This window comes from Oncorhynchus masou, chromosome 3 (assembly GCF_036934945.1).
Source record: "Oncorhynchus masou masou isolate Uvic2021 chromosome 3, UVic_Omas_1.1, whole genome shotgun sequence".
NCBI lineage: Eukaryota > Metazoa > Chordata > Actinopteri > Salmoniformes > Salmonidae > Oncorhynchus > Oncorhynchus masou.
The window spans coordinates 18306375-18321140 of record NC_088214.1 but is presented as its reverse complement, the minus strand read 5'-3'; the positions used below and the strand labels follow the sequence as shown (position 1 = coordinate 18321140).

General features: G+C 44.8%; 1 protein-coding gene across 1 annotated transcript; it reads left to right on the top strand.

Moving 5' to 3' along the window:
- Positions 1 to 838: 838 nt before the first annotated feature.
- Positions 839 to 8363, top strand: LOC135512022 (angiopoietin-related protein 1-like). Its single transcript, XM_064933616.1, has 5 exons — positions 839 to 1129; positions 3491 to 4360; positions 5461 to 5654; positions 6948 to 7218; positions 7347 to 8363. The coding sequence occupies exons 2-5, from the start codon at positions 3559 to 3561 to the stop codon at positions 7532 to 7534; spliced, it is 1455 nt and encodes a 484-aa protein (XP_064789688.1). The 5' UTR covers positions 839 to 1129; positions 3491 to 3558; the 3' UTR covers positions 7535 to 8363.
- The last annotated feature ends 6403 nt before the right edge of the window (positions 8364 to 14766 follow it).

The following is a 14766-nucleotide window of genomic DNA, read 5'->3' as shown; positions in this document are numbered from 1 at the left end:
AAATAATAATTTGTTCTTAACTGACTTGCCTAGTTAAATAAATAAAAAAATATAATAAATAAATGCTACATGCTTCGTGTGTGTCCTTCACATTCATAAGGGACCTTTTCTCCAGAGTTAAGTGCTTCTACATTCTGATATAATTTATTTAGAGACCTCTTTTTATATTCAAACGACCACCTTTGAGAGAAACTAAAACATATAAACACACACACCGCAGTCAAGAAAGTTTAATAGTCCCCCATCCCAGTATCTTCCAAGTGATACCCTTCTCCCACACTCAAAATGATTTCCTCCCTTGGGATTTACGTCCCAAACATTTTGTCTAAAGACGTCTTTGTCTGCTAAGACCTCCACATGTTGTGTCCGTAGCCAAATAAACACAGCTGCCAATATCCCTAAGATCAGTTCTTCTAAGAGGACTTCTAGGACCAGTGTTTTTGACAGAGATGGAGTATGTATGAGAGAGAAATGTTCAAAGAGCTTTGCTAAAATAAAATTGATTGAGAGTTGTTAATAACAAGTGTGTGTATGGTGTATATGGGAAAGTTTCCTAGTTTAACCACATATTGAATGTTTATGCCTGACTGAGAGAGAGTTTGTGTGAGTGAGACATATTCCATGCTCTAAGCTGCAATGGCAAGATTGAGTATGTGTGTGTGATCCTGAGTGGGTGTCATCACCACACACCAATTCCAGGCACCCAGGCTTAGTGGATTTTGCTCTTTTTCTTTTTTTTCTTTCATTAGCAATTGGAACCTTATAATAGGAGGAGTTATGTTATTCTTTAGGAGCACTATGACAGAGGGAGTAGGCAGGACAACCTACCACTCCAGAGGGAAAAACTCACCATCCCCCCAGGCTAGCTCAAACTTTCTGGACCAGCCTCCATCCTACTGTGAGTGAGTGTGTGTGTCTGCACAGACATTCACTAACCAGTTTGTGAGTCCAGAGAGAGAGAGAGAGAGAGAGACCAGTACTAAGGAGAAGGCAGGAGAGTGAAGAGCATGCCGCTATACAGGAGCCACAACTGAGACTGAGACATCGGCCCCCACAAGCCTCTGACAAGCACCAGCAGAAGAAGCAAACAACGTTGAGACGCACAGGCTGTCTTCACACATAGCTACAGGTGTGTACACACTTTTCTTTTCCTGTGGCCTATACTGTCCTGTGTGTCTTTTCTTAAACTTTGTTCAACAGCTGCCTCAATGGCAAATTCCAGTTCCGGTATTGTTCAGACCAGAGATAGTTTGTAGATCGTATTTGTCATCGCCATGGGTACGTGGTTGTTTATTTTCTGTGATTACCAAATTGCGGTCTATTATATTTAAATAGTTTATTTTGTAGAAATATCATTACAAAGGGCTTGTACTTTAACAGAAGCCTCCCAGAACTGGCACCATTCACCACAATGAATTGTTCATTTATTTATTGTAATACAGTCGTGTGCTAATTTATTTTCTGTTTATTACCTCTTTAGTAGCTGCTGTTAAAGGTGTATTAACTGTTATCAATGGTTTATTAACTTACAAGCGTCAGCTATTAGACAGACACAAGGTAGGGGGAAAAAGGCTGAGCAAACATCCCCCCTGGGCCTGCCAGTGAATGGACAGACACACTTGAGTCACAACAGAACAGCCAGTGACCCGCTGGCACTGGAGGGCATTTACCCCAAAGACTGGCACTGTCCTCTGCTAGCCTACTGTACTGTAGGACAGTCACCGCAAGTTTGACCTGTCTGGATGCAAACCGCCCCATTAATATTGATGAGCTATTGGTCTGGCTCTGCCTGAGTAGGAAAATGTACTTTGAATACTTTTTTTTATAAGTCAATTAAAAATGTAATGCTCTGACTGTGGCTGACTTGATGAAGACCAGCAGACCTAGGCTGTTAGCGACAGACACATATAGCAGTAGTAACACACTATTACGTTAATAGTCCTGTGATTCTCAAACTGAGCCTTTTGTGTAAACATTGTCACTTATCTGAGTCTGTAATTGGGGTTTGGGACTAACTTTTAAGAAGGGTCAATCACTGAAGCCAAATTATTGAGAGTGATTATGAATGAGTGTTTTTTACTAAAAGAAGGAGAGAGACAGCTGATGGCTTATGCTCAAGAACCAAGTCTCAAATTCTAATATCACTTTCAAAATCTCTCCTCCAACTTTCCTTAAAACTATTTTTCATCCGTTAGTCTGCATTTGGGTGTTTTTGGTTTGATTTGTCTGAAAGCCTGACACAAAGGAAATTAATGGATTTCCAGTGCTGTACTGGTAATGACAAATAACTAAATCAATAGTACATACATGAAGAAAATGTATGTTGTCTACTGCCAAAGCCAGGCAGTAAAACAATGTTTCTCTCTCTTGACAGTGATAAAGGGAACAATTTTGTCACCACAGCCATTTTGGTTTAGGTAATACTGCCACCATCTTCCCATTAAGTATTGTTGGAACCTTCAATGCAGCTTAGAATATTTCATGAAAGACCGCAGGCAGAAATGATTGAGTGCCCCACTGCTTTTTCCATTCAAGAGACAGTGAGTCCTTGCTTCCTCACTATGTTTGAATCCAGGGGATTTGTTTTGATGGGGAGTCTATTGATGTGAAGTAGGTCATAATGTGCGCCTGTCAAAAGTGTTGGATGGTTGAGGGTTATTTAACCTTTTTGGCCCACATCCTCTGCATACGCCATTCTGGTTGTGGTTTGGCTGAAGTGCAACATCAGTCTAACATTTGGCCCGCTGTTAGCAATCTGAATGGCCGGAGGCAAGCCAAGCTATCTATTGAAAAGGAGGGGTCTTTCACTTAACATGCATTTTTTAACAGCAACCCTCCCTGCTCTCCATTCTTGGTCAAGACCAATAAGGTAAAAATGTGAGCCTCTTTTCTTAAAATAGATTCCCAGAAAACATTACTCATAAACCAGGAGATTCATGTTCACAGTCTCACACATCCAGCTCTTTAATTCTGTACCAAATTCAGCCGATACCAAATGTCTCCATATTTAGGCCAGCCAGACGAAATAGGATGAGAGTAAAATGGGTCAGTCTGAAACAATCATTGTCCTCCAACTGGTGCCAAAGAGGTGCACAGGTCTCTCCGAGACCTTTATATTTTATTTAGAATTGGTGTTACATGTTTGCCTTCCTTTAATGCCAAACAAAAATTCTCTACTTGGTTTTCAGACTTTTTTATGGAAGAGTACAGACCTTTTCTAACAGTATCTCTCCACATAATAATACAAATGTTTTCCTTTGCCCTTTTCTCAAATCTAAAGATACAACCTGGAAGCTTTTGGAGAAGCTTGATTAAGCAGGGGAGATGATAACAGGAGCTAACCAAACACGCTCAGTAGCATGAAGGAACACCCAAGAGTAAATTAACTGAAGCCAGAATTGGAGCTGTGATAACATATTTCTGCATGCTTGCACACACCACTGCTAAGAATTCAACCACATATTGCCCCGCTTTCCCGTCTGTGTTTTAGGTGCAACAGTGACACAGCCGTCAGCTGTAGAGGAACGGAAGAAGAGAAGAGTAAACAAGTAACTGACCATGGGGCCCAGAGCTTTATGTCTGTTTGTCCTGCTTGGGCTGTCTGTCTGGGGCAGCAGTGAGGGCCTCAGATCCCCCATTCTGACCCGGAGGCGGAGGGCTCCAGAGGACACAGGAGAACCACCCAAAAAGTGCTCGTACACCTTCCTGGTCCCTGAGCAGAAGATCACAGGGCCCATCTGCGCCAGCCGGGGCCTACACACGGACAAGGATCGCGTGACCCGCCTGGACGTGGCGGCAGTGAGGGACCTGCTCTCCAAACAGAGACGGGAGATGGACAACCTGAAGCTGGTGGTGGATGTGGACGGGAACATGGTGAACGAGATGAAGCTGCTGAGAAAGGAGAGCAGGAACATGAACTCCAGGGTGACCCAGCTTTACATGCAGCTGCTTCATGAGATCATCAGGAAGAGAGACAACTCTCTGGAGCTGGCTCAGCTGGAAGGACGCATTCTCAACGCCACGGCAGAGTCCCTACGTCTGGCCGCCCGCTACCGCGACCTGGAGGTCCGCTACGCCACGCTCTCTGCCATGGTCAACAACCAGTCGGTTCTGATTGGTGCCCTGGAGGAGCGCTGTCTACAGGTGTACGGCCGGCGGCAGGAGCAGCCTCCTCAGGGCCCACCGCTGGTACAGGTAGTGCCGGAGAACATACCGGTTAGCATCCCAAGGTTCACCAACGAGATCCAGAGGGACCATAGCCGGGCGTTCCCCAGAGACAGGAGCTCCCGAGTGGGGCCGGCACCCACAGGAGGCACCCTGGAGCTCCGGACGGCTCCGCAGGGCAACTTCAGTGCAGAGGGTGAGGGAACTGATTGATTGAGTCATTTAATAGGTTGGGTGGTTGGTGGGATGTGTGGGTGGGTGGTTGGTGCCAAGGGTAAAACAGGTATTTCTAAATGAACCTCACAACCTCAGACCAATGGGTGTATGAATGGAACAGCAGGTTCATTTTCTTCTTAGACTGAGTATTTATTATGAAACATTTGCATATCAGCTGGAACTAGGTTCAGCTGGAACTAGGTTTGGTGCTGCTCACCAGAAAGAAAGACCTCGATGGAAATAAAAATGTGGTCTTGTCTAAAATCAGAAGAAAGAAAAGAGAAAGGAAAAGCCTGTGCGATTCTACTCATCAACCAAAATTCCTGACACATTTAGAATAATAAAGCATGTGTGATTTGAAGGCAGCTCTGTAAGAAAGCAAACCCTCTCCAGGACTGCTCCCTCTCATGCTAAGCATGGACAGAAGCCAGGATGGAATGACATGGTTTCCTTCCCCTAACCACAAAGTAGCAGCACTTCTGGTTTACTTCACCACTGCTTGCTCAGGCTAATACAGACTAATACAGTAGCTACACTCCTCTATAAACTAGTAAAATATTAATCTCACATTAAACAATTTACCCACTGAGCAAAAACAGGTTCAATCAACATCGTTTCCACGTCATTTCAAGAACAAAATTCAAGGTGATGTTGAATCAACGTGGAAAACTGATTGGATTTTCAAAAAGTCATCAACATAAACATAAACAACATAAATCCTGATTAAATGTTTTGACTGATTTCACGTTGAACTCACGTTAATTGACAACTCAACCAAATGTAAATCAGAACTAGACGTTAAAATGACATCTGCGCCCAGTGAGTCACTGTTTTTAACTGTCCACATCTTCTCTAAGACAAATGTATAACAAATGAACTCTAGTAAGAGGTAAACTAGAATAATAAACACACTCACTGGTTTAGCTGCCTACATCTGGTTGGTGATTAAAGGTCTGTAACAGATACATCCCTCCTTCACTCCCTCTGTCCCTCCATCTCTTCCACATCCCTCCATCTCTTCCCCCTTCTTCCATCTCTGCCTCCATCTCTCCCTTCATCCCTCCATCCATCCTGCCCCAGGTCCTTTCAGGGACTGTCTTCAGGCGCAGGAGGCTGGCCATGGCACCAGCGGTATGTACCTGTTGAAACCTGATGAGGCAGAGAGGCCCATGCAGGTGTGGTGTGAGCAGGGCCTGGACAACGGAGGCTGGACTGTCATCCAGAGCAGGAGGGATGGCTCCGTCAACTTCTTCAGGAACTGGGACGCCTACAAGGTGACAATGACAAAGACACCTCTGCCTGTCCAATCTCTTCTTACAAAACCTTTAAGCCAGAGACAACAATGGTGCCATTATATGACTTATCCAAAGGAACTCATCTGGTCTGGTGTCTCGGGATCCTTTCCAAGGCCTGGTCCCCTCGTGTTTTCACTTATAATATAATATAATGTGTGTTTCAGCGTATTCATGCTGAAGAGATTAAGTTTGAGATTGCCACTATGAAACATAGGAAGACCCAGCAGGAAGGTATGTTCCACCGCTCAATCTCCAACATTTACGTTCCAAACCACCACAGCTCTGCTAGCTACATCCATCCAGTACATCTTAATGATGAACTGTATCTGCGTTGGCCTTGCTTCTTGCTTGAAGATTTGATTCAGTGTTCCATATAGCTCTGCCAGGCTAGCTAGCGTATGTTTAACTGGAACTTAATAACTCTCCTCGACATAGATGAGTGGTTGTGAATCAATCTCCCACCACCAATCCACCACATACTGTATAAACACGTACGCATGCATACACACGCGAACACACACACACAGACAGACAGACAGACAGACAGACAGACACACAGACACACAGACACACAGACAGACAGACACAGACAGACAGACAGACAGACAGACAGACAGACAGACAGACAGACAGACAGACAGACAGACAGACAGACAGACAGACAGACAGACAGACAGACAGACAGACACACACACACACACACACACAGCTGTAGTGGAGGCCCAGGACAATCATAATTCCCGGCTGGACTACTTAATTCGCAATCAGAAACCAAATCAGACCACAGCTATTTAGTGTTGAAGTGCTCTGAGGAGAACAGCCAGGTACAGATTGGTCATGGTTTTTCAGCACACACAGGGGTGCCAGTGTCATCACCATTAGCAGGGATTCCAACTGTTGTTTGGGGTTGAAATATGAACAATGAAAGCCCCCATTTCTAAGATTGATGCTTATTATTTTCCAGTATGGATTCCACAATGTCTTTAGTTTCATCTGTATAGCCAATTTTAATTATAGTACAGTAATTCAATGCGAATATCAAATGATTGTTTGTCTTATATATTATTATGTCCAAGGAAGATTAATACTAACTTGCAGGAGAATCAAAAAGTAAATTAAATGACTGGCCAAAATTACTTGTCTTGTCTTCCGAAAGTAGTTTTTGACAAAAGTTGATTTACAGTATTCCTTATTTTAACATTCCTCTTTTTAAACCACTCTGACTACAAAACCAATTACTAATTTTTTTATCTCTGTCCCCTCCTTTCTCAGAATGGATTTGGCAACATAGACGGTGAGTACTGGCTGGGGTTGCTTGGGATCTACAACTTAGGGAAGCAGTCTGACTACAGACTTCTAGTGGAGCTGGAGGACTGGATGGGGAAGAAGGTGTATGCTGAGTACAGCAGCTTTCACCTGGAGCCTGAGAGCGAGGGCTACCGCCTGAGGCTGGGCACCTATCAGGGAAATGCTGGTGACTCACTCAGCAGCCACAACGGCAAGCAGTTCACCACACTGGACCAAGACAAGGACGCCTTCTCAGGTGGGTCAATCAATCAAATGATACACTGTTGACTAAACACCTAAGACATCCAGTAGGTCCTTAAGAACACTTATGAGCCAAACTGAATGGGTATTTTTTAATGGACTATTTATATTCTCTCGATGCAGGTAACTGTGCACACTTCCATAAGGGAGGCTGGTGGTACAACTCCTGTGGCCAGGCCAATCTGAACGGTGTTTGGTACTCCGGTGGGGTCTATCGCAGCAAGTTTCAGGACGGAATCTTCTGGGCGGACTACGGCGGAGGATTCTACTCTATGAAAGGAGTCCGCATGATGGTCAGACCCATAGACTGAGACTAGAGAGGGAGAACCATGACCATCTTAACCCTCAACCAACACATGTACAGTACTGCCTATCTCAAACCCACTCACAGACATTGACTACAAACATTGTGTGACCTCATTGTGTGAGGTGGCATAGTATTTCACATGTGAAGCTAATTTGCAGGCAGACGACAGGTTTTTCCTGCAGGCCTAGAGACCCTCAGCACTTCCTTTAGAAACTACTAATATCCAGGCATCACTGGCAGCACTAGAATTAGAGCAAGGAGTACCAGACATATCAGTTACAATGGAGAAGAAATCAAAACAACTGACCTATGGTATGGCATTGATACTGTACATCCATTCTAGACACTAGAGGTAAAATGTTGCCTATTTTAGAGGTGTGTAAATATCTTTAGTTGTAATAACTTCTTAAGAAAGCATTCAATCTACTTTGTTCCAACTTCTCCATCTTCTGATGCTTTTATGATTCATTTTTTATATGTTTGAAATAAACCAGGCGCCAAGGTGAAGCTGTAACTCATCCAACAGAAAACATTGGGTTTTCTATTCACTATATTTGTGCATTATGCATCATGTATTGCACTTTCACAGCTGACTTATGTACTCCAGGCTGTGTGGATGTTTTTCTAATTTTGCTGTTGATCAAATTTCAATACGAGCCAGAGTCAAAACAAGTATTAATGGAAAAAAAGAAAAGGAATTATGGTTTGTTTTGTGTGGTTTTGGAGACTTAAAAAATGCAGACGAAGCAGAGAGTTAGTGAGAGGCATTGGAACAGCCAGCGAGAAATGCATTGCTGAAAGCCATACAGGACAGAGAGAAGGGAAGAAGAGAAGTAGAGGGGGAGGAAAGGTTGGGGGAGAGGGAAAGAGAAAGAAAAGTGGGTGAGAGGGGGAGGGGGAACTGGAATGGAATCTGTCCAAATTTCCAAGTGATCTTTTTTCCTTTACAGAGAAATGTACATTCTTTCCATACAAAAGTGCTTGGGCTATATGTTTTTGAATATATTTCATTGAAAAAGTCACGACTCCCTGTGGTCTGTAATCACCGGTAGAACAGGCTGTATCTGGATGGAAACCGATCCCAGAAGAGGAGACCAGCGGGTTCCTCTGACTGATTGTTCTGCACACTACATACACATCCATATCACAAAACTTGAAAGTCAATGGGAATTAATAAAAGGGACTGATTCGTGACTGAATTTGTTTTATTATCATGAGTTTTGATGCTGCCTGAACAGCCCATTATCAGCCTGGAAACGTCATCCAAATGCCACTGGGTTGATGTTTTTCTCAATACATTGCAGTCATTGGGAAAACATGAGTGCCACAGGGTTGACAATTATGTCAATGCATTGCATTCAATGAAAAATATAAGTGTCACAGGGTTGTCGTCTATGTCAATACATTGCAGTCAATGGGGAAAAAAGGCAGGTAGGCAGGCAGGCAGGCAGGCAGGCAGGCAAACTCTAAACTCAACCGTAAACCATAGCTTCATGTCCACATCCCGGCTCAACCCAAATCTAGCCATAACTCTAGCCCTCCACATCTTGGCTCGGAGATGTGGATAACAAATTAGGGATAGGGTTATGGCGAGGGTTAGGTTTGAGCCAAGATGTGGAAAAGAAGCGAGGGTTAGGGTTAGGGTTGAGGGTAGGTTTAGTATCAGCTATAGTTAGAGATGAAGAGAGGGTTAGGGTTAAGGCTAGGTTTAGTATAAGCTAGATTTAGAGATGAAGTGAGGGTTAGGGTTGAGACTAGGTTTAGTATGCAGTAGAGGTAGAGATGAAGCACGGGTTAGGGCTAGGTTTAGTATCAGCTAGAGTTAGAGATGAAGAGAGGGTTAGGTTTAGAGCTATGTTTAGTATTAGCTGGAGTTAGAAATGAAGCGAGGATTAGGGATAGGGTTAGGGCTAGGTTTATTATAAGCTAGAGTTAGAGATGAAGCGAGGGTTAGGGTTGAGGCTAGGTTTACTAATAGCTAGAGATAGAGATGACAGGAGGGTTAAGATTAGGGCTACGTTTAGTATAAACTAGAGTTAGAGATGAAGCGAGGGTTAGGGTTAGGGCTAGGGCTAGGTTCAGTATAAACTAGAGTTAGACATGAAGCGAGGGTTAGGGCTAGGTTCAGTATAAGCTAGAGTTAGAGATGAAGAGAGTGTTAGGTTTAGAGCTATGTTTAGTATTAGCTGGAGTTAGAAATGAAGCGAGGATTAGGGATAGGGTTAGGGCTAGGTTTATTATAAGCTAGAGTTAGAGATGAAGCGACGGTTACGGTTATAGGGTTAGGTTTAGTATAAGTTAGATTTAGAGATGAAGCGAGGGTTAGGTTCAGGGCTAGGTTTAGTATAAGTTAGATTTAGAGATGAAGCGAGGGTTAGGTTCAGGGCTAGGTTTAGTATAAGTTAGATTTAGAGATGAAGCGAGGGTTAGGTTCAGGGCTAGGTTTAGTATAAACTAGAGTTAGAGATGAAGCGAGGGTTAGGTTTAGGGCTAGGTTTAGTATACGCTAGAGCTAGAGATGAAGCGAGGGTTAGGATGAGGCTAGGTTTAGCATACGCTAGAGTTAGAGATGAAGCGAGGGTTAGTGTTAGGGCTACGTTTAGTATCAGCTAGAGTTAGAGATGAAGTGAGGGTTACGGTTAGGGTTAGGTTTAGTATAAGATAGTTAGAGATGAAGCGAGGGTTACGGTTAGGGCCTCAACCCATGACATAACCCTAGCCTTCATCCAATTAACAATTAATACATCCCCTCACTATATGACAGAAAAGTAGGCCCCACTTGAAGCCCGACCTTGAGTTAATGTGCTTTCGAAGCTACAAACAAAATTTACTCATGGGATCGTTCAACAGACACTCCCAATGAATGCAAGCCTACAAATTAACTCTTCACAGTGAAAACTTGGTCTCACAGAGAACAAGGCTGTTCTTCTATAGAAAAGCAGTACCTACAGCCCTCACATAACCATGACGCCCCCACGATTGAGCTACCTAACCGTCTTTGCACACAACCAATCGTGACCTTATAGAGATGCCCTGTGTTTAGGTTCAGCTTCCTGTGGCAACAGGAAGTGTCTTAATTAATCCTCAACATGGTCCTTTACTCTCTTCCTGCAGTTACACAAAAACACTGTCTTTCATCCTCTAGAACGTTCTATTCTTAATGTAAATATTTGCATTGTTAAAGAAGGTCCATAGGGGCCATACATTAAATTTCAGATTTTACAGAAAGTGACCTAATTGGGGTCATCAAATCAAATCAAATTTTATTTGTCACATACACATGGTTAGCAGATGTTAATGCGAGTGTAGCAAAATGCTTGTGCTTCCAGTTCCAACAATGCAGTAATAACCAACAAGTAATCTAACTAACAATTCCAAAACTAATTTCTTATACACAGTGTAAGGGGATAAAGAATATGTACATAAAGATATGAATGAGTGATGGTGCAGAGCAGCATAGGCAAGATACAGTAGATGGGATCGAGCACAGTATATACATATGAGATGAGTATGTAAACAAAGTGGCATAGTTAAAGTGGCTAGTGATACATGTATTACATAAGGATGCAGTAGATGATTGAGTACAGTATATACGTATACATATGAGATTAATAATGTAGGGTATGTAAACATTATATTAGGTAGCATTGCTTAAAGTGGCTAGTGATATATTTTACATCCTTTCCCATCAATTCCCATTTTTGAAGTGGCTGGAGTTGGGTCAGTGTGTTGGCAGCAGCCACTCAATGTTAGTGGTTGCTGTTTAACAGTCTGATGGCCTTGAGATAGAAGCTGTTTTTCAGTCTCTCGGTCCCAGCTTTGATGCACCTGTACTGACCTCACCTTCTGGATGATAGCGGGGTGAACAGGCAGTGGCTCGGGTGGGTGTTGTCCTTGATGATCTTTATGGCCTTCCTGTAACATCGGGTGGTGTAGGTGTCCTGGAGGGCAGATAGTTTGCCCCTGGTGATACGTTGTGCAGACCTCACTACCCTCTGGAGAGCCTTACGGTTGTGGGCGGAGCAGTTGCCGTACCAGGCGGTGATACAGCCCGCCAGGATGCTCTCGATTGTGCATCTGTAGAAGTTTGTGAGTGCTTTTGGTGACAAGCCGAATTTCTTCAGCCTCCTGAGGTTGAAGAGGCGCTGCTGCGCCTTCTTCACGATGCTGTCTGTGTGAGTGGACCAATTCAGTTTGTTTGTGATGTGTATGCCGAAGAACTTAAAACTTACTACCCTCTCCACTACTGTTCCATCGATGTGGATAGGGGGGTGTTCCCTCTGCTGTTTCCTGAAGTCCACAATCATCTCCTTAGTTTTGTTGACGTTGAGTGTGAGGTTATTGTCCTGACACCACACTCCGAGGGCCCTCACCTCCTCCCTGTAGGCCGTCTCGTTGTTGTTGGTAATCAAGCCTACCACTGTTGTGTCGTCCGCAAACTTGATGATTGAGTTGGAGGCGTGCGTTGCCGCGCAGTCGTGGGTGAACAGGGAGTACAGGAGAGGGCTCAGAACGCACCCTTGTGGGGCCCCAGTGTTGAGGATCAGCGGGGTGGAGATGTTGTTGCCTACCTTCACCACCTGGGGGCGGCCCATCAGGAAGTCCAGTACCCAGTTGCACAGGGCGGGGTCGAGACCCAGGGTCTCGAGCTAGATGACGAGCTTGGATGGTACTATGGTGTTAAATGCCGAGCTGTAGTCAATGAACAGCATTCTCACATAGGTATTCCTCTTGTCCAGATGGGTTAGGGCAGTGTGCAGTGTGGTTGAGATTGCGTCGTCTGTGGACCTATTTGGGCGGTAAGCAAATTGGAGTGGGTCTAGGGTGTCAGGTAGGGTGGAGGTGATATGGTCCTTGACTAGTCTCTCAAAGCACTTCATGATGACGGAAGTGAGTGCTACGGGGCGGTAGTCGTTTAGCTCAGTTACCTTAGCTTTCTTGGGAACAGGAACAATTTACATTTACATTACATTTAAGTCATTTAGCAGACGCTCTTATCCAGAGCGACTTACAAATTGGTGAATTCACCTTCTGACATCCAGTGGAACAGCCACTTTACAATAGTGCATCTAAATCATTTAAGGGGGGGTGAGAAGGATTACTTTATCCTATCCTAGGTATTCCTTGAAGAGGTGGGGTTTCAGGTGTCTCCGGAAGGTGGTGATTGACTCCGCTGTCCTGGCGTCGTGAGGGAGTTTGTTCCACCATTGGGGGGCCAGAGCAGCGAACAGTTTTAACTGGGCTGAGCGGGAACTGTACTTCCTCAGTGGTAGGGAGGCGAGCAGGCCAGAGGTGGATGAACGCAGTGCCCTTGTTTGGGTGTAGGGCCTGATCAGAGCCTGGAGGTACTGCGGTGCCGTTCCCCTCACAGCTCCGGTGGTGGCCCTCTTGAAGCATGTGGGAACAGCAGACTGGTATAGGGATTGATTGAATATGTCCGTAAACACACCAGCCAACTGGTCTGCGCATGCTCTGAGGGCGCGGCTGGGGATGCCGTCTGGGCCTGCAGCCTTGCGAGGGTTAACACGTTTAAATGTTTTACTCACCTCGGCTGCAGTGAAGGAGAGACCGCATGTTTCCGTTGCAGGCCGTGTCAGTGGCAGTGTATTGTCCTCAAAGCGGGCAAAAAAGTTATTTAGTCTGCCTGGGAGCAAGACATCCTGGTCCGTGACTGAGCTGGATTTCTTCTTGTAGTCCGTGATTGACTGTAGACCCTACCACATACCTCTTGTGTCTGAGCCGTTGAATTGAGATTCTACTTTGTCTCTATACTGACGCTTAGCTTGTTTGATAGCCTTACGGAGGGAATAGCAGCACTGTTTGTATTCGGTCATATTACCAGTCACCTTGCCCTGATTAAAAGCATATGTGCGGTTTCAAAGGTTTAAAAAGGTTTAATCTTCCAAAATTGTAGATAATTTGTGACTGCGGAACCCAGCCTATGAACTTTGAAGTTAATAGACCCAAAAGCATTTTTGACCTTCATTGAACACAATGGTCTTGCAGTTCTAGAAACTAAGAGCCTTGCTATAAATTCTTGAATGAATTCTTATTCACTTGAAACTGTCTGTATATGCCTGCAAGTCTGTCTGTATGTCTGTGGTTGTTTGTTGGAGTATGTCTGTCTGTTTGTGGGAGTGAGGGAGAGAGAGAGAGATGAGTGCAGGGGGAGGCAGAGAAAGAAGGGGGAGAGTGAATGGAGGGGGTAGGAGAGAGAGAAAAGGGGGAGAGTGAGGAAGGGGGAAAGAGTGGGGAGAGAGAGAGGGGTGAGAGAGAGGGGTGAAGGAGGGATGGGGAGGGAGAGGAGGGAGAGAGAGAGGGGATAGAGAGAGTAGAGGAGGGGGAGGCAGGGAAAGAAGAATGTAGAGAGAATGTAGGGGGGAAGGAGAAAGAGAAGGGGGAGAGTGAGGGAAGGGGAGAGAGAGGGGGAGAGGGTGAAGGAGGGACTAGGCGAGAGAGGAAGGAGAGAGGAGGGAGAGGGAGAAGGAGGGACTAGGAGAGAGAGGAAGGAGAGAGGAGGGAGAGGGTGAAGGAGGAACTAGGAGAGAGAGGAAGGAGAGAGGAGGGAGAGGGTGAAGGAGGGACTAGGAGAGAGAGGAAGGAGAGAGGAGGGAGAGGGTGAAGGAGGGACTAGGAGAGAGAGGAAGGAGAGAGGAGGGAGAGGGTGAAGGAGGGACTAGGAGAGAGAGGAAGGAGAGAGGAGGGAGAGGGTGAAGGAGGGACTAGGAGAAAGCGGAAGGAGAGAGGAGGTGTAGGAAGGTAAAGGAGGGGGAGAGAGCGATGGAGAGAGAGAGAGAGAGACAGAGAGGGTGAAAGAGGGGGAAAGGAGGTGAAACGAAGAGAATGAGGGGGATAAAGAAGAGAGCGAGAGACAGACAAGAGATCAACCCTGTGACACTAATCTTTTCCAATTGACTCCAATGTATTGAGAAATACATCAACCCTGTGACACTCATCTTTTCCCAATAACTGCAATGTATTGAGAAAAACGTCAACCCTGTGACACACATATTTTCCCATTGATTGCATTGTATTAAGAAAAACATCAGCTACTGTGACATTTGACCTTTTTGCTAAAACATGCCAGGATGACATTTTCCTATGATATCACGTTGGTCTCAAGAATCATTGATACATAGTATATATATAACTGCTATACACCACAGCCAGAGACTAAACAGCACACGCCCAATCATCAGGGTTTAATATAAAAGTGACATAAAGAAACCAGTTGGA

Bases quoted from the DNA above. Each gene is read 5' to 3' on its own strand.
- LOC135512022 (XM_064933616.1), top strand. From the start codon at position 3,559: ATGGGGCCCAGAGCTTTATGTCTGTTTGTCCTGCTTGGGCTGTCTGTC. The intron at 4,361-5,460 runs GTGAGGGAACTG...ATCCTGCCCCAG, and splicing joins GGGCAACTTCAGTGCAGAGG to GTCCTTTCAGGGACTGTCTT. The intron at 7,219-7,346 runs GTGGGTCAATCA...CTCTCGATGCAG, and splicing joins AGACAAGGACGCCTTCTCAG to GTAACTGTGCACACTTCCAT.